The sequence below is a fragment of the Anomaloglossus baeobatrachus genome, chromosome 6 (genome assembly GCF_048569485.1).
Source record: "Anomaloglossus baeobatrachus isolate aAnoBae1 chromosome 6, aAnoBae1.hap1, whole genome shotgun sequence".
Taxonomy (NCBI): domain Eukaryota; kingdom Metazoa; phylum Chordata; class Amphibia; order Anura; family Aromobatidae; genus Anomaloglossus; species Anomaloglossus baeobatrachus.
In genome coordinates this window covers 335,543,837-335,569,989 of record NC_134358.1, presented here as the reverse complement: position 1 = coordinate 335,569,989, position 26,153 = coordinate 335,543,837, and the positions used below count along the sequence as shown (strand labels likewise).

At 44.0% G+C, this 26,153-nt stretch overlaps 1 protein-coding gene across 2 annotated transcripts in view; it reads right to left on the bottom strand.

Annotated features, from left to right (window-relative positions):
- Positions 1 to 26,153, bottom strand: part of STX17 (syntaxin 17) — a 241,054-nt gene that overhangs the window by 107,761 nt on the left and 107,140 nt on the right. Inside the window, exon 3 of one of the 2 annotated variants that reach the window (XM_075314960.1) lies at positions 7,464 to 7,529. The exons of the other annotated variant lie outside the window; for it this stretch is intronic. Within the exon in view, the coding sequence (XP_075171075.1) occupies positions 7,464 to 7,529 (66 nt within the window). The remainder of the gene's footprint in view (positions 1 to 7,463; positions 7,530 to 26,153) is intronic. 2 annotated transcript variants of the gene reach the window in all.

The window sequence follows — 26,153 nt, the reverse complement described above, 5'->3', positions numbered from 1 at the left end:
CTGTCAATCACATCCTAATGCAACCTCGGCCACCAAAAACGATGAGAAAGGAGGTCCGAAGTTGCTTTACTACCTGGACGACCGGTAAAAACAGTATTGTGATGTTCCCCAGTTATTACGTGGCACAAATTAGGATGCACAAATAACCTCCCTGAAGGGCAAGAGGATGAGCATCCGCCTGAGTCTCCAACACCTCCTTCTCCAGGTTTGGGCACAAGGCCAAGACGACCACCCCCTTTAGCAAAATGGGTACAGGATTCACATGATCACTACCACCAGGGAAGCTTCAGGATAATGCATCTGCTTTGATATTTTAAATCCCTGGATGGTATGTGACAGTAAAATTAAGCCAGTTAAAACACAAACACCATCTAGCCTGCCTAGAATTGAGACATTTGGCAGACTCAAGATATGACAGGTTTCTATGGTCTGTGATTACAGTAACGGGATACACTGCCCCCTCCAGCCAATGGCGCCATTCCTTGAAAGGTAACTTAATCACCAAAACTTCTCTCTCGCCAAAATCCTAGTTTCTCTCAACTGAAGACAATTTGTTGGAAAAGAAAGCACATGAACGCCATTTACTAGGAGACGGACCTTGTGACAACACAGCACCAACCCCCACCTCAGATGCATCAACCTCTACGATAAAAGACTCAAATGTCAGGTTGCATGAGTATAGGTGCTGTAGAAAAAAATCTCTTTAAAGAGTAAAAAAACCTGTTGGGCGGAGTTTGTTATCCAGTTTGTTATACAGTTGGTTATCTGTAATACATGTTTAACATGTACCTAAGGTATCTCTATATTGGGTGAGTAGATCAAGAGATTGTCCAAATAACCTAACACAAACCTGGCCTCCAAATGGAAAATGGTGGAGGTATTAGTAAGGACAAATGATATGCCTAAACTCTTGAAGTGCACCTCAGTTGTATTATTGTATTATAAGCCATTTTCGATTCATCCCCTTATCTGATTCTAACCAGATTGTAAAGCCTCTCTTAAATCCAACTTGGAGAACCATTTGAATAGATCCAGAATAAGAGGAAGAGGATATGGGTCTAGGACGGTAATCGAATTCAATTCCCGAAAATCTAAACAAGGGCAGAGACCCCCATCCCTCTTCTTAACGAAGAACACTGCCGCCAAAGGAAGATGAGGGTCTGATTTGTCCCTTCTCCAGACTCTCAGCAATGTAATCTTTAATGGTTTATCTGTCTGGGCCAGAAAGATTACACAGTTTGGATTTGGTATTTTTGCTCCAGGAAGCAGATTAATGGGACTGTCATATACACGATAGGGAGGCAAATTCTGACACCCCCTCTCTGAAAATAAATCCTCATAACTAGACAAAAATGTAGGTAAGGTCTCCATAGAGACCGCAGAGAGAAAAGTGTTCAGTCCATTATCAAAACAGTTAATTCCCCAATCCACTGCCAGATTATGTTTCACCAACCATGGTAGATCAAGTACAATAGGTGTGGGAAGGCCTTCCAGGAAATAAAAGGAAATTTCTTAAAAATGCAGGGATCCTACCCTAGTCTTATATCATGCACAACCTGTGTCAGGCATCCCTGAACAAGCGACACTGAATCAATGGTATACCCTGCCATTATAAAGCCGACAGCTGGACGCTGGTATTCTCAGGCTGGGGAGACCCATACTTATTGGGCCCCCCAGCCTTAAAATAGCACCCTGAAGCTAACCAGAATTGTTGCATCCATTCAATGTGACAATCTTGGATCTTTACCCTGCTCATCCCGATTGCCCTGGCATGGTGGTAATCGAGATTATAAGGGGTTAATCACAGCTCACAGCTGCCACTACTAAGTCCTAGATTAGTAATGAGGAGGGTCTATTAGACTCCACTCATTACTAAACTGTAAGTGAAAAGAAATAAACACAAACACCAAAAATAACCCCGATTCGAAATAAATACAAAAAACACCCTCTTTCCCTCCTTTAGTGGTGACATCTCTCAGATTATTTGTAATCACAGTTGGAGGTTCTCACGGTCCTCCACCTGTGACCGTGGGTAACCTGGGCCTCAGGTAACCCCATTAAACTCAGTGACCTCAATCAGTGAGTTCACACACCTAAGGTCACTGAGTTTACAGACCTGCATCTCCTGGCAGAAAACTGTGTTTTTTTGCCAAGAGATGCAAATTTGCTGCTGAAATTTTGACACCATATTAATGCACCCAATCTATACCTCCTGCCAAAAAAGTCACATCAATACCACATCATAATGCATGCGATTTTGATGTGATTTTTTGCTAGGTGTAGATTAGGTGCAGGAATATCATGTAAAAATGTCAGCACCAAATCTACATCTCTTGGCAAAAAAATGCACAAAAACTATTTTGATGCTGTTTTCGTGCTATTTTCAAACAAGAGATGCAAATTTGGTGCTGAAATGTCTGCATAAGATTTCAGCACCAAATTTGCACCTCCTGGCAGAAAACCACACCAAAACGGCGTGAAAACCTTTGCAGTTCGAGAAACCTTTCAGATGGAGTGCTGTTAGGGACAGAAGATGATTGCATCCTTACACCCCCTAGAAAGAAACTCTGGAAACCACCACACCACATCTTCTTTTGTTCAGGGATTCGAGGGATCTGTTCCAGCAAGACAGGATATAGTTTTAAAGAATTCTTGCATGACCTTGGGGCCATGGTATTGCTTGAATACATGACGTCATGGATCTCAAGACTGACATTGCAAATCTTATGGAGACTGATGTCTGACTTCGTAGAGCAGACATTCTGGAACTTATTCATACCTGTTTGTCTGTTGGCAAAAAGGATGCTTGTTGTTGAGAATCCAGGAGAAATCCCAGAAATTTTTTTTATCCAAGGGATGTTAGGATCTTGATCATTATTTGTACATGTACTCAGAGCAGTGGTAGGGTAGGAGCTATTATCAGGAAGTCATCGAGATAAGGGATGATGATCACATTCCAACATAATCTTGGTGAACACCCTAGGTGCTGATTAAATTCGGAAGGGCAATGCAATCAATTAAAAATGACAAATCCTTGGCCCCCACATAATTGCAAATCTTAGAAACTTAGGATGAGCTGGATGTATAGGGATATGATAGTAGGCATCTTGTAAATTGATGCTTGCCATGACAAATTTTTTGCCTATTAGAGGAACAGTGGATTTTACAGATTCTATCTTGAATGTGCTATATGTGATGTACTGGTTTAAGGGCTTTAGATTTTTAATCAATCATTCTGTAGGCCCCACTTGGTTTTCTTATGAGAAATAAAAGAGAGTAATGACCATTGCCCTGCTCTCTTACCGGAACTGGCGAGATTACGCCTGATATCTTTAGATTTTGCGGCTTGCATATTAAAATCGTTTGTAACCTCCAAGAAGGAAGAGAAGTTAATTTTAAATGTTGTGGGGGATTGGAGGGGAGAGGGGGGGTAAATGGAGAATTCGATCTTTACTCCTTCCTTGATGGATTCCAGGATTCTTCAGTCTGAGGAGATCATCTGCCACTGGGCAGAGAAGTTTGAAATCCTGCCCCCTACCTGTATGACATCATTGCCGATTTTGACTCTGGTTTTGAAATATAAATCAACCTTCATTGGGGTATCTCCAGCATCCAGTCTTCCTCTTTCCTCAATACTGTGGAGGTTGGGACTGTGGCGTTTGAAATAACCTCCGTCTGACTTCTTTTGGTTCTGGTAGCGATTTTTTTTTTATCAGATACCTTTTCTAGTAGTTCATCTAGTGCAGGATGGAATACATATTCACTCTAGGAGGGAATGGAGCAGAGCTTGGACTTGGATACAATATTCCTTTTCCCGTCTAGATGTGTTTGATAATACCAAGGACCTGGCAGCTATCCTGACTGACTCGGCTGAGGTGTCTGCTAGGAACCATGTGGCCTTATGAAGGAGAGGTAAAGAAGCCAGTAAATCTTCGTTAGGAGTGCCCCTGTTTAAGTGAGTCTAAAGTTGATTCAACCATCTAAAGACTAATCTAGACATGTAGGTAGATGCTGCATTAGTTGTTAATGAGGCCGCTGATGTATCCCAGATTTTCCTCAAAAGGTTATCCATCTTACAATAGATTGGGTTTAAGTTGTGAGGAATCTTCAAAGTGAAGCATCATTTTTTTAGCCACCTTAGTGAACTGGATATCAATTTTGGGGATTTCAGACCAAGTCTTAGCAATCTCTTCTAATGGAAATCTTTCTTTTAGATTCATTGGAATACTCAAATGTTTCTTTGGACACTCCCACTCTTCTAGAATCAAATTTTAGATATTATCATGTACCAAGAATACCAATTTGTTTCTTGATTTCATTCCTCCAAACATCTCATCTTGGGTTGTCTCCTCTTCTTCAACTTCCATTTTATCCCTTAAAGCTGTTAGGAGTTTTTCCATGTCCTCAGTAGATAAATAATATTGTTTTAGGTTCAATCTTTCTTCTTCCCGACACTCCTCAGGAATGGAGATTCATAGGCTTCCTCTAAGTCTGAACTTTCTTCCAAATAGACTTTTCTCTTTTTTGCCCATGGTGGTGCTGATTGGGAGATGGTGGCCAGTGAAGTTTGGATTTCCTGAAGTACCATTCCCTTAACTCCTCTATTATGGAAAACATTTTTCTCTCACAACCATTTCAGTGCACTCCTGACATACGGTAATTATTTTTATGTGAGGATGGGAGTTTTTATTACAGATGGCACATTGGAGACTCGTACATATACCTCTCGATTTTGGTGTAGAATTCTTGTACCCTAAAAGAAAAAGAAGAAGGTAAAAATACCATATTCTACCAGCAAAGGTGAGTTATCCACACCAGGATACCTTACTGGGCTTCGGTAGGTGTTGTGCTCAGAAGATGCATAGTGAAGGAGGAAACATTTCTTCCATGGTAATAAATAAAAATGGTCCTACCTTACGGTGTCTTCATGTCAGGATAATTTATAATGAAATGACTGTGAACCAGTGCAGAGGAATCTTCTGGATGCAACTCTTCCATTTCCTGGATCCGAGAAACAGAGTTCAAAGACGTCCCTGGTGAACTCCTGCCGTTAGCCCCATGCTTTTGTCCACTAGAGGGCTGGAAGCTGCCGTGCATTCCAGGGTGGAATGCAATCAGAAGCGACGTCAACAGAAGAAGACAGCATCTCAAATCCCTTCTGGCGTGCGCGCACGCCGGCAATGAAAAGAAAAGGAGAGGCTGGGGAGCTATGGGAAGAACCCAGCCTTGCAGAATTCAACATTACCCATAGGAGCAAGAGAAGGAGCGGTCCTGCTCCAAGAGGGAAAGGAAGCAGCAGGATGAGGAGGAAGGCCCCGCGTCAACCCCTGCTGCCTGGTGGAAAACAAAAGGATCTTTAGGTCTAGTGACTATTCGCCGGCCACAGCACTCCAGGAACGTATTCATGCCCTAGGGACAGAAAAAACACTGAGGATAGGACGTGGGGAGGGGCTACTTAACCTCTTTGTTTTTCGTGTCCCTATTCGGCGGAGGATACAACTTCTTGTGGTGCCATTGTGAAGAATGAAGGGAGAAAAAAAGAATCAAAACATGTTTAGAACAATGTCCTTATTCTATGCCTAAAGAGGGTTATCCAAAACTAGATTATTTTTTACTATGTACTTAAGAATTAACAGGTTGCTAACTACCTGCTTGTTGCATCTGGTACTGCTCTCTGCTGGCACACAGTGGTCACAGTCCGCTACTGCCAGCGATTCAGTCTTCCGCTAAAGTCATGTCGACAGAGTAGTGGCTTCTTTTCCAGTCTAATCTGTTGATGCTGCCTAAATGCGAGAAATCAGTTGTCAAATCAGCATGGCGTTGACAGTGGAAGTGGAGTAGCTGAATCGCTGTCAGCAGTGGTCGGTGACAGCTCTGAGCTGGTGCCGGGTAGAACAGGGAAGTAGTTAGCTAGCACCTGCCTGTTAGTTTTAAGGCCCATATTAAAAAAAAAATTACCCCTTTGAATTCAACTGAACTTTTAGTGCTATTATGTAGTTTCCTGTTCCAACCCCAGCTACCTATTTGCCAATGCTTGACAACCTCTAACTTCTTGTAGTATTTGATTATTTTTTTTAAACATAGATTAATCATATCCAATTGTATTTCTAGTGATAAATCATGTTTTAGCTCATAACATCATCAAGTAGCGTTCTTTTCAGATCTTTTTTCCCCATGTTTCCCAATTTGAAGGTTTAAATCACCTCTTCTAAATGGTTTGATTATGTTGCAATAAAAAAGGAGTTTTAACTAAAGATGGGATCCAGATGCTGGATTGTTTCTACTTTATAATGAATGGGACTTGAGTTAAGCTGGTGTCACACTAAACGACAGCGACAACGACGTCGCTGTTACGTCACCATTTTCGGTGACGTAACAGCGACCTTGTAAGTCGCTGTTATGATCGCTGCTTAGCTGTCAAACACAGCAGAAGCAGCGATCATAAGGTCGCTGTGCTACATGTTCAGAGAGCAGGGAGCCGCGCTTAGCGCTGGCTCCTTGCTCTCCTGCAGCACACATCGGGTTAATTAACCCGATGTGTGCTGCAGCTACATGTCACAGTTCAGAGAGCAGGGAGCCGCGCTTAGCGCTGGCTCCTTGCTCTCCTGCAGCACACATCGGGTTAATTAACCCGATGTGTGCTGCAGCTACATGTCACAGTGCAGAGAGCAGGGAGCCGCGCGCACTGCTTAGCGCTGGCTCCTTGCTCTCCTTGCTACAGTATACATCGGGTTAATTACCCGATGCGTACTGCAGCCACATGTCACAGTGCAGGAGCCGGCACTGGCAGCAAGAGTGGCGGAGGCTGGTAACCAGCGTAAACATCGGGTAACCAGGGAAAGGTCTTCCCTTGGTTACCCGATGTTTACGCTGGTTACAGCTTACCGCAGCTGCCAGTGCCGGCTCCTGATCGCTTCATTTCGTCGCTCTCTCGCTGTCACACACAGAAAATGGTGACGTAGCAGCGACGTCGTTGTCGTCGTCGTTATGTGTGACACCAGCTTTAGACTGAGTAAATCTGTGCATAGGTGTCACGGAAGTCGATAAGACCCACACAGTTAAATTGACTAATCCATTTATACTATGTTATTCACCTAGAAGGGCTGATCTGCAATATGAGGAGTCCTGCTGGTAAAACTCCACTAATCAAATTTGATGATGACGTGCTCTAAGGTTCAAGACTCTGTTCCTCCTATTTGCTGTGCTTATTCTCCACAGTAATGAGTACAAGTTTTCTGTATTACCCTATATACATTTTTCCATTTCATACTGTCTTATAGAAAGATAGGGGCTCATAATAATTTTGTATGTCGGATCTCTCATATGAACAACCACACGACCCATACACCTGGATGAAATCCAAAAACAGTAGACATTCCAGTGAAAAAATAATAATTTTGTGCTTTCAAAATATACATAAAAATGAAATACTTCAATAGTTGTGAAATAAATATTTTACTTACCTGCACTGTACGTCCTGCATTGATATACTCTTTGTGTAACTGTTCCCATGAACTACACTTTCGATACTAAAACCAGAAAAAAATAGTATATGTCTCAAAGAGAGAACTGAATGAAACCAAAATCCTAAATAACCTTATAAATGTACAAATAATTATTTAATTTGCTTTTTTCTCAATAAAGCATAGGCATCTTATCTTAACTAGTGTAAAGTATTACCACAGATTCAGATTTGCATTACAGTAGGCACCCTAAAGTGATTGCACCAAGTTTAAAAGTCCATAAGAAAAGGGATAACTTCTAACCATCCAGACTCCAATCTATCATGAGAACGCTGCAATGACCTGTTTACCATATAATTTGGTGATTGCAGCATTTTAACACATATTTGCACCTTAGTATATTTTTTTTTTCCTCAGGCTTCAACACATCACCTGTTAGTGTAATTATGCCTATTCACATTATTCACACTGGCCACACTACACTATTTACTCAAAAATGTTTTTGTCTTTTTACAACACTTTATCTTATGTCCCATACTCACTTTTCCATTATTCACACTTATTTACTGCACCAACATACACATAAGACTTTCACACTTCCTCATTTCTCCACTCCCTAGACCTTAGGGTATTACGCCCCTTTTTTATAACTTTTATTTTATTTCTGTTCACCTTAAAATTATTCATGTCCACTTCATTAATTCACTGTATGTTTTTTGATATGCAATGCATAATGATTATTTATTATCGATTTTTAGTTATATTATATTTTTCATTTCATATATGTCCAATTCACACTCCTTTATTGCCCTAACATACACACACATTTATGACTTTCTTACTTCCTCATATATTCACACCCTAGACCTTTGGGTCTTTTGACACTTTTTTAAAAGTTTTATTTTATTTGTTCACCCCAAAATTATCTGTGGTCACTTTATTAATTCATTCATAGCCATGTTTGTTCTTCTAAATGCAATGTATAATTATCATTCATTATTGATTTTTAGTTTAGATTATATTTTTCATTTCATATATGTTCAATAGACCCAACTTTGCTCTTATACCTCCACTTTCTGTATATTGGTCAAAATACTTTGGGTCCTGATGCTTTCAAATCCCACTTACTAATGTTAGCATTTTTTCCTATTTTCCAAAGTCGGACGTGTTACTACTAGAGTTGAGCGCGGTTCGAGGTTCGCCAGTTCGCGGTTCGAGTGATTTTGGGGGGTGTTCTAGATCGAACTAGAACTCGAGCTTTTTGCTAAAAGCTCGACAGTTCGAGTTACGTTCGAGAACGGTTCTATCAGCAAAAGCAGGGCTTTTTACAGCTACAGTGTGCAGGGAGCCATCGCTGGCAGCCTGCCAGAAGCTGGTAACCAAGATAAACATCGGGTATCCAAGCAAAGCGCTTTGGTTAGTAACCCGATATTTACCCTGGTTACGCGTGCAGGGAGCCGACACTTCCCCGCTAGGCTCCGTCCCCTCCTGCACTCAGCATGTACACACACACACTCACCTGTCCCCAGCCATACAGTCCCCGTCACTGACGTCCTCAGCGCCACACGACCCCGCTAGGCTCCACCCACTTCGCACTCCGCCGCCCGCACACATGGCCCCGCTAGGCTCCGCCCACCTCTCACCCGCACACATAGCCTTGCTAGGCTCCGCCCACCTCGCACCCGCACACATTACCCTGCTAGGCTCCGCCCACCTCACATCAAACACATAGCCCCACTAGGCTCCGCCCACGTCACACCGCACACATTACCCCACTAGGCTCCGCCCACCTTGCACCGCACACATAGCCCCGCTAGGGTCCGCCCATCTCGCACCCATTACCCTGCTAGGCTCCGTCCACCTCACACCGCACACATAGCCCCGCTAGGCTCTGCCCACCTCACACCGCACACCTTACCCCGCTAGGCTCCGCCCGCCTCGCACCCGGACACATTACCCCGCTACGCTCCGCCCACCTCGCACCACACACATAGCCCCGCTAGGCTCCACCCACCTCGCGCCCGCACACATTACCTTGCTAGGCTCCGCCTACCTCACACCTGCACACATTACCTCGCTAGGCTACGCCCACCTTGCACCGCACATATGGCCCCACTCGGCTTACCTGTGGTGATGAAGTCCTGCCCTCCCGACCTCAGCGCTGACACTGTCCTCCATGGCTGCCGCTTCACATCTGTCACTGCGGCCCGAGACTGTAGTAGTAGCAGTAACGTCACGGTCCGCTCGCGATACTTGGCTGTGAAGGTGATTGAAGTCAGTGTGCAGTATCAGCAGTGCAGGAGATCAGCGGAGGTAATGTACCTCGCTGACAGCAGCACTTGTCATGCCCTGCAGTGACCTGGGCTGACCTTCTGATGTTAGCTCAGGTCACTGCATTGCTCTCCCAGCCAATGGGGAACATTCTGTTCTTCATTGACTAGGACAGTGACTATGGTATGGATCATCATGGGAACCCCTTGGATTACAGCACACCTGGATTTGTTTTTCTTTCTAATAAATTGGTTAAAGAGGGAATGTATTGGGGAGTGTTTTTTCAAATAAAAATGTGTTTGTCGTCTATTTTTTTTTTTTTTATTACTGACTGGGTTCGTGATGTCGGGTATCTGATAGACGCCTGACCTCACCAACCCCAGGGCTTGATGCCAGGTGACATTATACATCTGGTATTAACCCCATATATTACCCCGTTTGCCACTGCACCAGGGCACGGGATGAGCTGGGGTGAAGCACCAGGATTGGCGCATCCAATGGATGCGCCACTTCTGGGGCGGCTGCGGCCTGCTATTTTTAGGCTGGGGAGAGTCCAATAACCATGGACTTCCCTAGTCTGAGAATATCAGACCCCAGCTGTCTGCTTTACCTTGGCTGGTAATCCAATTTTAGGGGGACCAATTTTTTTTTTTAAATTATTTATTTAATTTAAAATAACAGCGTGGGTGCCCTCAGTTTTAGATTACCAGCCAAGGTGAAGCTGCTAGCTGTGGTCTGCAGGCTGCAGCCGTCTGCTTTACCCTGGCTGGCTACAAAAATAGGGGGAACCCCATGTCATTTTTTTTTTAAATTTATTTATTTATTTTGGTAAATACAAGGCTAAGCACCCCTTAGTGCCACATGAAAGGCACCAAAGGGTGCAAAATTACAAAATGCAGGAGAGTGGGACATTATGTGTCTTTCTGCCATTATAATGACAGAAAAGACTGATATGAAGTGTACAAGCACAAGAAAATCACCAGAGCGCTGTGAAAGGCAGTAGAAAATGGCACTAGACTGAACATGTGACCGCCTCATGTAGGTTGAAGCTATGGATCCTGGGTAAATTTATGTATTTTCCCTCCTTCAGTTTTTTGGCAGTACGCCAAAAAACGGAAGGCACACGGATGACAAACAGATGACATACGGACCGTATACGTGTCACGCTCCCGATGCCTCGGCACCGCTCCTTACCCACTGATCCGGTCGCACCTGCACGGCACCGCTCCTTACCCACTGATCCGGTCCACGTGTCCACCGGTCACGGCTGCCGCTCCTGCTCATGCTCTCCTGTGTCCTGTCCCCAGTCTCATGTGTCTGACTCATGCTTCTGTATAGTGTCGGGCCGCGCCCACTCACCTGGTCTTATGGGCCCAGCACTGTTGCAGCAGGATATGACATGAGGCTGTGCTGGGTATATAAGACTGGCCTTGCCATGTGGGCGGGGCCTGATCAACGTGTCTTGTAAGCCTTGTAATGAAAGCTAGGTGCTCAGGTCCCCCTTGTGCCGTGTCCTGTGATCATACTATTGCCTGACATTCCTACCCGGCACCTGTGCCGGATTCCTGCAATGTCTCCAGGAACTCTGAAGCCCCAGTGACTGTTCTACTCGTCCCCTGTGGGACGCAGTCGCTGCCATGCTAGTGCTCCGGCTACCGTGCACCCAGGCCCCCGGTGGGGTGCACGGCCCAGTGGATCCACCACCCGGACCTAACAATACAGAACGGAAACGGATGCCGCACGGATGCACCCGTGAAAAAAAAGGACCGTTTTTTGCAAACCGCAAAAACGGATCGGTCGTGTGAATGTAGCCTTATTCTAATCTGCCGTTTATAAATAGCAGGCAGAAATAAGTGAATAGCGCCCCCCAGCGTCAGAAAATCTCCGGGGTTTCAGGGGTAGCTGAGACCCTGGAGATCATGATTCAGGTCGGTTTGTCCGGTCCCCGCTTACGTGATCACCGGTATACACCGTATACCGGTGATTACGTTACAGTAAATGACAGCGCCGGTAAAAAAATATTTATCTCCCATCTGGCATGAACAAACATGTCAGATGGGAGATAAATCTCCTCCCCGGTCCCCCGGTGTCGCTAAAGTGCCCCCCCCTGACCGCCTCCCGGAAAATCCAAGATGGCCGCGCGCACAGCAGCGCGCCGGCCGCATTCACCCTACTCCTCTGATTTCTGTCGCATGTGCCATGACACATTCAACAGAGAACTCCTCCCCAGGCCCTGCCAGGTCACCCCCTATAACCCCACCGGTGTTCCCCGGTGTCCCACGGTACCTGTGCAGCGTTGATCCCCCGCGGCCCCCTCCTTCACAATAGACACTGCCGCATGCACAGAGCGGCTGTCAGCTCAGCTTCCTGTGTTCAGACACAGTGAGTGGTGGTAACCATGCATCTGTAAGCTACTGCAATGCCCTGCTCATGAGGTAAGGAACATAGTTGATCAGGAGAGCTATACTACATTTCCAAATGGAGGGATTTGCTTTTATAGTTGCCCTGCTGAACGACTACCAAACATGAGAGTCCGTTATACGCCACAAGAAAACATGTCTAAATAGCGAGCTTTGTTGTTTAGTATTCATTCAGCTGGATAACTGGACTTAAAGAGGTATTCCATCTCCAAGATCCTATCCCCAATATATAGTAGGTGGAAAAGCAATAATATAAGCAAATACCAATATTTGGATATTTAGAATAGTTCTCCATTGCAGCTTTGGTAGCAACAGTTACGACATGGACTCTGCTTTGGACCCGGGGAGAGTGGGTGCAGAGTCATTGCACCCACACTCCTCACATGGAGGGTCTGCACTCCTAGAAAATGGGGGATACGTTCCCTGAGCGTGTCCCCCCATATTTTAGATGGTCCAGAGTCATCGTGGGACCTCTTTATTTTTTTTCCTTACAATAAATTGGTGAAAGAGGGAATGTTTTGGGGAGTGTTTTTTCAAATACATTTTTTTTCATCTATTTGTTTTGTTAGTACTGACAGTTTGTAATGTCGGGGATCTGATAGACGCCATGACATCACAAACTGCTGGGCTTGATGTCAGGTGACTTTACAGCTAGTATCAATCCCATTTATTACCCCGTTTGCCACTGCACCAGGGCACGGGATGAGCTGGGGTGAAGCGCCAGGATTGGCGCATCTAGTGAATGCGCCAATTCTGGGGCGCCTGCGGCCTGCTATTTTTAGGCTGTGAAGGGCCAATAACTATGGACCTTCCCACCCTGAGAATACCAGACCACAGCTGTCCGCTTTACCTTGGCTGGTGATCCAATTTGGAGGGGACCCTACTTTTTTTTGTAATTATTATTATTTATAAAATAATTATAAAAAAGAGCCTGGGGTGACCTCCACATTGGATCCCCAACCACGGTAAAGCTGCCAGCTGTGGTTTTCAGCCTACATCCTTCTGCTTTACCCTAGTTGGCTATCAAAAATGGGGAGACCCCACGTCATTTTTTTTTAAACTGTTTTTTTAAATAAAAAAAAATGAATGGGCTTCCCTGTATTTTGATTGCCAGCCAAGGTAACGCCAGGCAGATGGGGGTGGCAACCCGTAGCTGTCTGCTTTATCTGCGCTGAGAATCAAAAATATCACGGAGTGCTATGTCATTTTTTTAATGATTTATTTTTACAGCACTGTCATGTCAGGCAATCAAAATATCAAAATACAGGGAAGCCCTTTTTTTTTTTTTTTTTTAGTTATTTAAATAAATAATTAAAAAAATTTTTTTGTATTTTGTATTGCTAGCTGAGGGTAATCCAAGCAGCTACTGGCTGCTAACCCCCACTGCTTGGTGTTACCTTCACTGGCAATGGAAAATCCAGGGAAGCATTTTTTTTTGCCAAAAAACTAAAAAAAAAAAAAAATGACGTGGGCTTTGCCATATTTTTGTATGCTAGCCAGGTACAGCAGGCAGGTACGGCTGCCCCCAACCCCCAGCTGCCTATTTGTACCCGGCTGTGAACTAAAAATATAGGGAAGCCCTTTTTTAAATTTCATAAATTTCATGAAATAATTAAAAAAAACAAAACCACGTGGGCTTCGCCCCATTTTTGTGCCCAGCCGGGTACAACTAGGCTCCTGGGGATTGGATCCGCAGCACAGGTTAGCCCGAGGTTTCTGGGCCCCTCTGCTGCGAATTGCAGTCCGCAGCCGCCCCAGAAAATGGCGCTCTCATAGAATCGCCATCTTCTGGCGCTGTATCCAACTCTTCCAGCAGCCCTGAAGCCGGGTGGCTTGCTGGGTAATAATGAGTTAATACTAGCTATGTTTTACTAGCTAGTATTAAGCCAGAGATTCTTAATGTCAGGCACGTTTGACCCAGCCATTAAGAATCTCCAATAAAGGGTTAAAAAAAACACCACACAGAGAAAAAATACTTTAATAAAAATAAATACACAGACACACTTAGAGACTCCATCTTTATTACCCCCTGTCACCCCTCCACGATCCATGGTCTTCTGTCTTCTTTCTCCTTCAACACATGCAGCTCTGTCTGCTCCATCAGACAGCACTGCATGGGGGAAGACCCTGTGCTCCGTGCAGAAATCACTCTGTGAGAGTGACCACAGGCTCCCGGCTCTAAGCGGTGGCACGGGATGCCATAGCAACGGTGTTCCGATCACGTGATTCCGGTGCCGCTGCGTGCTGGTAGCGGGACGTCCCAGTCACCGCTACCAAGCGGGTTGCTATGGCAACGGTGATCTCCGTTATTGACTGGCTGTGTCACCGGTGAGGAGCCGGCTTCTGCGGACGCTGGTAACCATGGTAAACATCGGGTAACCAAGAAGCCCTTTCCTTGGTTACCCGATGTTTACCTTCATTAGCAGCGTCCGCCTCTGTCACGTTGTCAGTTCCGGCTCCCTGCTCCGTGCACACATAGCCAGACTACACATCGGGTAAAATTAACCCGATGTGTACTCTGGCTAGGAGTGCAGGGAGCCAGCGCTAAGCGGTGTGCGCTGGTAACCAAGGTAAATATCAGGTTGGTTACCCGATATTTACCTTGGTTACCAAGTGCAGCATCGCTTCCACGCGTCGCTGCAGGCTGGGGGCTGGTTGCTGGTGAGATCTGCCTGACAGCTCACCAGCAACCCGTGTAGCAACGCTCCAGCGATCCCTGCCAGGTCAGGTTGCTGGTGGGATCGCTGGTGCGTAACAGAGAGATGCAATGACAGGTCCTAGCATGTCGGCGTCATACTCATGTGACCAGTCTGTAGCCAATGAGATAATAGACACGTGACTGGTCACATGGCTATTTTGATGTCACGATAGGTCCTGCATCACTGCTGGCAGTGCTGGTTACCGGGAAGATTCAGCAATCATCGGATGGAATAGTGGGAGGAGACAGAGTGCAGGACGGATCACGGGGACAGGTAAGTGTTATGGCAATGTTTATTAACTGTATGTGTACATTTATAATGTGTTTTTATGTGTTTGTGATTGCCTCCCATTGTTTCCTATGGGGTTCGAGCGGTTCGCCGAACCGAACTCGAACCAGACCTCAGTTCGGCGAACCGAACTCGAGCCGAACCGCGGCCGGTTCGCTCATCTCTAGTTACTACCCCGTTGTCTTCTGCAGCTGTCGGGACATCAGACATCAGCCGCCATCTGCTTCCATGACGGCAGTTTCCTGCTTGCGTCCCACGTCTGCCGGACGGAAGTGAATTGTCACGGGGTCTGGTTACATGACCTGTGCGCCATTACATCCGGCAATCCTAGAGCGGTAAATTTGAAATTCCTCCGCGCCGCCCCTCAATACCATCGCGTTTAAAACCACCAGCCCTGACAACCCACTCTAGTTTGTATATCGAACCCCCCCCCTCCCGAGGAAGTCAGTATAACGAAACGCGTCGGAAAGTGGGCACACAGATATAATAGACCCTGGTCCCAGGTAATTATTCAATTTATTGCATCGTGCAGATATGTCCCTTTAGCTGCGTTATTATCACCTTCATTTCAGCAACACAGATTGCCAAGGCAGATTTTACTATTTAAATACACAGAATTTCCATTGTCGTTCATATTCCAGTCTGGAAATCTGCATACTAACCAGGTTACAAGCAATAGGAACTTTACATAAAGGTTCTCAATAACTATTAACATTGTCACTTGCAGCAGGCACTTTATGTACATAAAATTGTATTTTTACTGCTAATTATATGCCATTCTGGTAACCTTTATACTACCTTGTCTTTTGCAACAGGCACTTTATTTGATAAATTCTAGCACCTATTTATATTAATTTTTCTACATCAATACTTGCAGCAGATATTTTATATAAAAAAAAATGTAGTGGCTATTTATTATTCCCAGTGGTCCTCTATTTACTAGCATTTTCTGTTGTCGCCCTTTTGAGAAATCTTGTCTTGTGTAATATTGTTTCCCTAGGTATTGTAACATTAATAGAGGAATATTTTCATTCTGTTTTTAATTTTCACAAATAAAATACATGTTTTAATCTAGGCTTATGTGATGGTGTTTTGACCTCCATGGATAGCATTTGCCTATTGCTATCACATGGGAGGTCTTTCTAAAAATTAGCAAATAAGAAAAAGGTGATTAAAAAAAAACAAACAAACCACTCTTTAAGGTGTTATACTTTTTCCTGTTAGAATATTAATAAGATGCCTACTCTGCTAGTTGCAAATAGTGTAAGCAAAGAAAGATTCACTATTTGTGAAGCAGTGCAGAGGAATACAAATTGACAATTACAGTTTAGAAAAATCATTCTAGACTGCACTATAACCAATGATATCAATATATATACCAAAATCAGACAGTCAATTTTTAGGAGCCGACTGGAAAACCATAATGAATATGGATGTGATATACAGTTAGGTCCAGAAATATTTGGACAGTGACACAATTTTCGCGAGTTGGGCTCTGCATGCCACCACATTGGATTTGAAATGAAACCTCTACAACAGAATTCAAGTGCAGATTGTAACGTTTAATTTGAAGGTTTGAACAAAAATATCTGATAGAAATTGTAGGAATTGTACACATTTCTTTACAAACACTCCACATTTTAGGAGGTCAAAAGTAATTGAACAAATAAACCAAACCCAAACAAAATATTTTTATTTTCAATATTTTGTTGCGAATCCTTTGGAGGCAATCACTGCCTTAAGTCTGGAACCCATGGACATCACCAAACGCTGGGTTTCCTCCTTCTTAATGCTTTGCCAGGCCTTTACAGCCGCAGCCTTCAGGTCTTGCTTGTTTGTGGGTCTTTCCGTCTTAAGTCTGGATTTGAGCAAGTGAAATGCATGCTCAATTGGGTTAAGATCTGGTGATTGACTTGGCCATTGCATAATGTTCCACTTTTTTGCACTCATGAACTCCTGGGTAGCTTTGGCTGTATGCTTGGGGTCATTGTCCATCTGTACTATGAAGCGCCGTCCGATCAACTTTGCGGCATTTGGCTGAATCTGGGCTGAAAGTATATCCCGGTACACTTCAGAATTCATCCGGCTACTCTTGTCTGCTGTTATGTCATCAATAAACACAAGTGACCCAGTGCCATTGAAAGCCATGCATACCCATGCCATCACGTTGCCTCCACCATGTTTTACAGAGGATGTGGTGTGCCTTGGATCATGTGCCGTTCCCTTTCTTCTCCAAACTTTTTTCTTCCCATCATTCTGGTACAGGTTGATCTTTGTCTCATCTGTCCATAGAATACTTTTCCAGAACTGAGCTTGCTTCATGAGGTGTTTTTCAGCAAATTTAACTCTGGCCTGTCTATTTTTGGAATTGATGAATGGTTTGCATCTAGATGTGAACCCTTTGTATTTACTTTCATGGAGTCTTCTCTTTACTGTTGACTTAGAGACAGATACACCTACTTCACTGAGAGTGTTCTGGACTTCAGTTGATGTTGTGAACGAGTTCTTCTTCACCAAAGAAAGTATGCGGCGATCATCCACCACTGTTGTCATCCATGGACGCCCAGGCCTTTTTGAGTTCCCAAGCTCACCAGTCAATTCCTTTTTTCTTAGAATGTACCCGACTGTTGATTTTGCTACTCCAAGCATGTCTGCTATCTCTCTGATGTATTTTTTCTTTTTTTTCAGCCTCAGGATGTTCTGTTTCACCTCAATTGAGAGTTCCTTAGACTGCATGTTGTCTGGTCACAGCAACAGCTTCCAAATGCAACACCACACACCTGTAATCAACCCCAGACCTTTTAACTACTTCATTGATTACAGGTTAACGAGGGAGACGCCTTCAGAGTTAATTGCAGCCCTTAGAGTCCCTTGTCCAATTACTTTTGGTCCCTTTAAAAAGAGGAGGCTATGCATTACAGAGCTATGATTCCTAAACCCTTTCTCCGATTTGGATGTGAAAACGCTCATATTGCAGCTGGGAGTGTGCACTTTCAGCCCATATTATATATATAATTGTATTTCTGAACATGTTTTTGTAAACAGCTGAAATAACAAAACTTGTGTCACTGTCCAAATATTTCTGGACCTAACTGTATGCAGGGACATAACGATCATGGTTACAGGTGATGCAATCGCGATTGGGCTCATGGAGGAAAGATGCTGATGCTTTATTTTGCTGGATCTGCCTCTTTGGATGCGCATGTAATTGAAATATATTGTGGAGTAGAGCTCTCCCTACACCAATATACTTAGAGAAGCCGCAGGCCTATCAGGGGCCAGCCGCTAACATCGGCATACTGGTAGCTTGATGTCACTGCACTGTGAGAAGAGTGTTGTTTTTTTTTGTTCTTTTTTTGTGTCTACAGTGCTGGTCAAAAGTATTGGCACCCCTGCAATTCTGTCAGATAATACTCAGTTTCTTCTTGAAAATGATTCAATCACAAATTCTTTGGTATTATTATCTTCATTTAATTTGTCTTCAATGAAAAAAAAAATTGTCATAAAGCCAAATTGGATATAATTCCACACCAAACATAAAAAAGGGGTTGGACAAAAGTATTGGCACTGTTTAAAAAATCATGTGATGCTTCTCTAATTTGTGTAATTAACAGCACCTGTAACTTACCTGTGGCACCTAACAGGTGTTGGCAATAACTAAATCACACTTGCAGCCAGTTGACATGGATTAAAATTGACTCACCTCTGTCCTGTGTCCTTGTGTGTACCACATTGAGCATGGAGAAAAGAAAGAAGACCAAAGAACTGTCTGAGGACTTGAGAATCCATCCAAATTGTGAGGAAGCATGAGCAATCTCAAGCCTACAAGTCCAGCTCCAAAGACCTGAAAGTTCCTGTGTTTACGGTGCGCAGTTTCATCAAGAAGTTTAAAGCCCATGGCACTGTGGCTAACCTCCCTAGATGTGGAAGGAAAAGAAAAATTGACGAGAGATTTCAACGCAACATTGTGCGGATGGTGGATAAAGAACCTCGACTAACATCCAAACAAGTTCAAGCTGCTCTGCAGTCCAAGGGACTATCCGTCGGCGTCTGAATGAAAAGGGACTGTATGGTAGGATACGCAGGAAAACCCCACTTCTTACCCCGAGACATATAAAAGCCAGGCTGGAGTCTGCCAAAACTTACCTGAGAAAGCCTAAAACGTTTTGGAAGAATGTTCTCTGGTCAGATGAGACAAAAGTAGAGCTTTTTGGGAAAAGCAATTACATTGAGTTTACAGAAAAAAAAAAGAGGCATTCAAAGAAAAGAACACGGTACCTACAGTCAAACATGACGGAGGTTCCCTGATGTTTTGGGGTTGCTTTGCTGCCTCTGGCACTGGACTGCTTGACCGTGTGCATGGCATTATGAAGTCTGAAGACTATCAACAAATTTTGCAGCATAAAGTAGGGCCCAGTGTGAGAAAGCTGTGTCTTCCTCAGAGGTCATGGGTCTTCCAGCAGGACAATGACCCAAAACACACTTCAAAGCACTGGAGACTACTAAAGTGGCCAGCAATGAGTCCTGACCTGAATCCCATAGAACATCTGTGGAGAGATCTCAAAATGGCAGTTTGGAGAAGGCACCCTTCAAATCTCAGGGACCTGGAGCAGTTTGCCAAAGAAGAATGGTCTAAAATTCAAGCAGAGCTTTGTAAGAAACTCATTGATGGTTACCGGAAGCGGTTGTTCGCAGTTATTTTGGCTAAAGGTTGTGCAACCAAGTATTAGGCTATGGGTGTGAATACTTTTGTCTGGCCCATTTTTGGAGTTGTGTGTGAAATGATCTATGATTTGATTTTTGTTTCATTCTCTTTTGTGTTTTTTTCATTGCAAGCAAAATAAATGAAGATAATAATACCAAAGAATTTGTGATTGCAAACATTTTCAAGAATAAACTGAGTATTATCTGACAGAATTGCAGGGGTGCCAATACTTTTGGCCAGCACTGTATATGAAGACAGGAGACACTATTTCAGTATTGCGGCCAGAACTGGAAACATTACCAGTGTGTATATCAATAACATTTTCAGTTTTTGGTTTATGAAGCTGTTTAAAGGCTTATTTTCTTAAATGGCAAGCTGACATTTTTATCAGTACCATTTTGGGGTAGGCAAAATGTTTTGTTCACTTTTTACTGCATTTCTTGGCAGAGATACAGCATACTAAAAAACTAAATTCTTTACAGAGTTCATATATTGGACTTTTACGAAGGCAGCAATATCACATGTGTATTTTCTTATTTCCTGTATGTCCTAATTTTTAAAATCTAAATTTTTAATGGCAAAAGAAGAGTGATTCTAGTTTTTATATTTTCTATTTTCCAAAACATTTGTTTCCCTCTTTTTTTGTAAGTCCTTTTAACCTCTTCACCCGCAGACAATTTTTTGTTTTCATTCTTTCCTCTTCTTCTTCCAAGAGCCATAACTTTTTTTTTGTCAATCTAGCCAAATGGGAGATTAATAATAATAATTGTATTCATTTATATAGCGCTATTAATTCCACAGCGCTTTACAAACATTGGCAACACTGTCCCCATTGGGGCTCACAATCTAGAGTCCCTATCTGTATGTCTTTGGAGTGTGGGAGGAAACCGGAGTACCCGGAGGAAACCCACACAAACACGGGGAGAACATACAAATTCCTTGCAGATAGTGTCCATGGTGGGATTTGAACCCAGGACCCCAGCGCTGCAAGACTGCAGTGCTAACCACTGAGCCACCGTGCCGCCCGGAGATTGTTTTTTGTTTTGTGGGATGAGTTGTACTTTTGAACAACACCATTTATTCGGCCACATATTGTAAAGGGAAACGGGAACACATTTCCAAGTGCGGTGAAACTGCAAAAAAATGCCACTCTACAATTGTTGTGGGGTTTTTTTTATTCACCCTGTTCATTATATGATAAAACTGACCTTGCAGTATGATTCCCCAGGTTAGTACGGGATCATAGACACCAAACATGTATAATTTCACTTTTATCTAAGTGGTGAAAAAAAAAAATCTTAAGTTTGTAATAAAAAAGAATTGCGCTTTTGTCATCATTTTCCAAGACCCATAGGGTTTTCATTTTTCAGGATCTGGGTTTCAGTGATAGCCTATTTTTTGCGTCTTGAGCTGGCATTTTTAATTATACCATATTTGGGTAGATACGATGTTTTGTTCGCCTGTTATTGCATTTTAATGCAACATTGCGGGGACTAAAAAAAAAAATAAATAAATAAACATAATTCTGGAGTTTTGATTTTTTTTTCACGCTACGCCTTTTTCTAATCAGATTAATTGATTTTATATTTTGATATTTCAGGCATTTCTGAACGCGACAATATCAAATATTTTTTTCTTTTAGTGGTTTTATTTTCAATGGGGCAAAAGGGAGGTGATTTGAACTTCAGGGGTTTTTTCATATTTTTAAACTTTTTTTTACTAATCTCCTTAGGGGACTTTATGCCTGCACTATCCGATTGCGTTTGCTGTTCTGAGCGATGCTTCAGCAGAAGTGCTGATGATCTGTGAATGCCGGCGCTCTGCCAGCATTCACAGGAAGTGATTCATGACAGCAATAGGCATCAAAGCTGACCCCACACTGTCATGACATCCCATTGGCGCCCTGTGATTGCGTCAAGGGGCCACCGATGGTGGTGGGGAACAGCGCAATCCACTCCAGAGTGCGTTAGACAGAGCTGTCAGAGTTTGACAGCAGGATGTAATGGGTTAACAGTTGGGGGTGTATCAGAGATCCATCCATGCCTCTTAGCTGCACATGTCTGCTAATCAGATCAGCAGAAATGTGAGGGAATAATACGAGCCCACATTAAAGAGCCAAAAACAACCAAGGACGTACAGTGCCTACAAGTAGTATTCAACCCCCTGCAGATTTAGCAGGTTTGATAAGATGCAAATAAGTTAGAGCCTGCAAACTTCAAACAAGAGCAGGATTTATTAACAGATGCATAAATCTTACAAACCAACAAGTTATATTGCTCAGTTAAATTTTAATACATTTTCAACATAAAAGTGTGGGTCAATTATTATTCAACCCCTAGGTTTAATATTTTGTGGAATAACCCTTGTTTACAATTACAGCTAATAATTGTCTTTTATAAGACCTGATCAGGCCGGCACAGGTCTCTGGAGTTATCTTGGCCCACTCCTCCATGCAGATCTTCTCCAAGTTATCTAGGTTCCTTGGGTGTCTCATGTGGACTTTAATCTTGAGCTCCTTCCACAAGTTTTCAATTGGGTTAAGGTCAGGAGACTGACTAGGCCACTGCAACACCTTGATTTTTTCCCTCTTGAACCAGGCCTTGGTTTTCTTGGCTGTGTGCTTTGGGTCGTTGTCTTGTTGGAAGATGAAATGACGACCTATCTTAAGATCCTTGATGGAGGAGCGGAGGTTCTTGGCCAAAATCTCCAGGTAGGTCGTGCTATCCATCTTCCCATGGATGCGGACCAGATGGCCAGGCCCCTTGGCTGAGAAACAGCCCCACAGCATGATGCTGCCACCACCATGCTTGACTGTAGGGATGGTATTCTTGGGGTCGTATGCAGTGCCATCCAGTCTCCAAACGTCACGTGTGTGGTTGGCACCAAAGATCTCGATCTTGGTCTCAGACCAGAGAACCTTGAACCAGTCTGTCTCAGAGTCCTCCAAGTGATCATGAGCAAACTGTAGACGAGCCTTGACATGACGCTTTGAAAGTAAAGGTACCTTACGGGCTCGTCTGAAACGAAGACCATTGCGGTGGAGTACGTTACTTATGGTATTGACTGAAACCAATGTCCCCACTGCCATGAGCTCTTCCTGGAGCTCCTTCCTTGTTGTTCTTGGGTTAGCCTTGACTCTTCGGACAAGCCTGGCCTCGGCACGGGTGGAAACTTTCAAAGGCTGTCCAGGCCGTGGAAGGCTAACAGTAGTTCCATAAGCCTTCCACTTCCGGATGATGCTCCCAACAGTGGAGACAGGTAGGCCCAACTCCTTGGAAAGGGTTTTGTACCCCTTGCCAGCCTTGTGACCCTCCACGATCTTGTCTCTGATGGCCTTGGAATGCTCCTTTGTCTTTCTCATGTTGACCAAGTATGAGTGCTGTTCACAAGTTTGGGGAGGGTCTTAATTAGTCAGAAAAGGCTGGAAAAAGAGTGTAATACTACTGTATGTTCTGAGGATTTCGATTGCGTTAGGGCAATGACAACAGAGACGAGTTCTTGGTACAAGATGTTATATAATATGTCACCACGGTAGATACACAACGGGAATAAACACAGTAAAACAACACACAAAACGGAGCGAAGGGGATTCCCGGGGCCACGCACCGGACTCCCCCAGGGAGACCACCAGAGCGAACCCCTGTACAGGGACTGTCCGGCAATCAACCCTGGAAGGCCTAAATGTGCGGCAGCCGGTACACAAGGGGCAAGTGGTATAGTCCAGGAGTGTCCGTACGGGATGATTGTCCAGAGTGGTTACGAACCGGGCAGAGTGCTGATCAAAGACGGCAGACGGAGTCCGGGCACAGCTTGAAGAAAACCGGGTATGGTCCAGAGTCGGTCGGTAGAGTTTCAGGAGAATCCAAGGCAATCAGGAAGTAGAAACAGCAAAGCAGGAGCACACAGCAAGCAGTATACTCAGGCACTGGACTGGGCTGAGAGGCGGCCTTTTAAGCAGCTGGACAGGAAGTAGGGCAACAGAACCTTAAACTCCATGTTAACTGAGGGCAAGCTCATTCAAAAGAGAACTGGAAAACCTGGAAACCTGACAAAGAGATAATTAATCCAAACATGTGAAGCTCATTGTTCTTTGTGCCTGAAATACTTCTTAATACTTTAGGGGAACCAAACAGAATTCTTGTGGTTTGAGGGGTTGAATAATAAATGACCCTCTGAATAAACTTTTCACAATTTAAAAAAAAAAATAAAAAAATAAATAACATTCTTTTTTGCTGCAGTGCATTTCACACTTCCAGGCTGATCTACAGTCCAAATGTCACAATGCCAAGTTAATTCCGAATGTGTAAACCTGCTAAATCTGCAGGGGGTTGAATACTACTTGTAGGCACTGTATATAAACGTCCTTGGCTGTGAAGGGGTTAAGATACTGGAACATGCAATTATCTGACAACTGTATTGCAGTACATATTAAAATCACAGTCTCCTATGAATGTCAGACAAAAGCTGGTCTTCACAGAAGTACAATCATGACAAGCTGGCAAAGCAACACAACAACATGCCGCAACCTCTGAAATACTGCTGACTCAGCTTCACAATTCTTCTGCTCATTCACAACAAGTGTGTGTACTGTGCTTATTGTTTGTCATTAAAGAGTTATTGATTCAGCATACCAAGATATATTGGACAATTGTATGCTTCCAAGCATTTTAGACTTATATTAACTTAATTTTTATTTTAGGGTTTTATATATATATATATATATATATATATATATACGGTATAGATGTATATGTTTCTTGTAGGGATTCAGTTCTGGCAGGGACGCATTAAAGAGGCACACACAGGTAAACAGTCCAAAATGGGGTCAGTGTTTTATTCACAATTGACAAAAACATAAATGTACAGTCTTACTTCAGAGCAGAAAAACAAAGGAAAAAGTCCAGCTTGGCATTCAGCAACGCAAAAACTCCAGAACATACCAGTTCATTCAGATATAGGTTTTCTTTTCCTTCAGCACAGAGAGACTGATTCAGTTCTCCAGCCCAACCACCCCCACACTGAGAAGTTCTGGCTGCCTATGTATGTTGTGCTAACCTGTGCACATCAGGCATTGCCTTAAAACCTGAACTAGAAGAGAAGATCCAGGCCAGGATTAATCTCTTCTCTGCTGTTCACCAATGCAAAAGGCACATGCTAGAAGGAATATAACTCCCATCGACCACCATACCCGTTACTGCATCACATTCTCTAAATGGGATTGTATTTCGTCATTTCAAATCAGGCTAAAGGCCTCTTTACACGCTGCGATATCGTTTCCGATATCGCTAGCGTGCGTACCCGCCCCCATCGGTTGTGCGACACGGGCAAATCGCTGCCCGGTGCGCACATTATCACTCAGACCTGTCACACTACTTACCTGCCTAGCGACGCCGCGGTGACCAGCGAACCACCTCTTTTCTAAGGGGGCGGTTCGTGCGGCGTCACAGCGGCGTCACTAAGCGGCCACCCAATAGAAGCGGAGGGGCGGAGATGAGCGGAACATAACATCCCGCCCACCTCCTTCCTTCCTCATTGTCGGCGGCCGCAGGTAAGGTGAGGTTTCTCGTTCCTGCGGTGTCACACATAGCGATGTGTGCTGCCGCAGGAACGACGAACTACATCGTACACACAGCAGCAACGATAATTGGGAATAGGGAGGCATGTCACCGATTAGCGATTTTGCACAGCAGCAAAGATAATTGGGAATAGGGGGGCATGTCACCTGTGGAGACACGGGGCTCAGTGGGTGCTCTCGTCCGCTAAAACCCACCGCCTTTAGAAAGACAGCGTGGCTCAGGGCTCATCCCAACTGAACAATGGCCTACTTAACCGTGGGCGTAACACTACTCAGACAACACAGGGTGAGGGAACCACAATAATTAGACTTTATTGGATCCCCAAACAATTAACGGCACATAACACATAACCCGCAAAACACACATGTAACAGGCAACAGAGTCTCACCCTTCCGCTGGCTCACCAGGGATTTAGAATGTCCATGCCTCAGAGGTTCCAGGGCCGCTTACTCCAATTCAGCAGCACCCCACTTTCGGCGGGCACCCACCGAGAAAGGGATAGCGCCAGAATTAGGAAGCTGGCTGAGGTCTGCAAAGTCTGTAGCCAGGTGACCAAATTATCCCAACCTGGGTTTCTTCCTTAAGTAGTCCTTGTTTGATGATATAATCCTGGCAGCCGGAGTCGAAATCCCTAGACTGTGGATGTGGCCTCCAATCGGAACCGGAGTCCCTAGATTGAAGCCACAAGATATCTTGGTTATGATCCCCTAGTCAGCTCCTAAGAGCTTAGA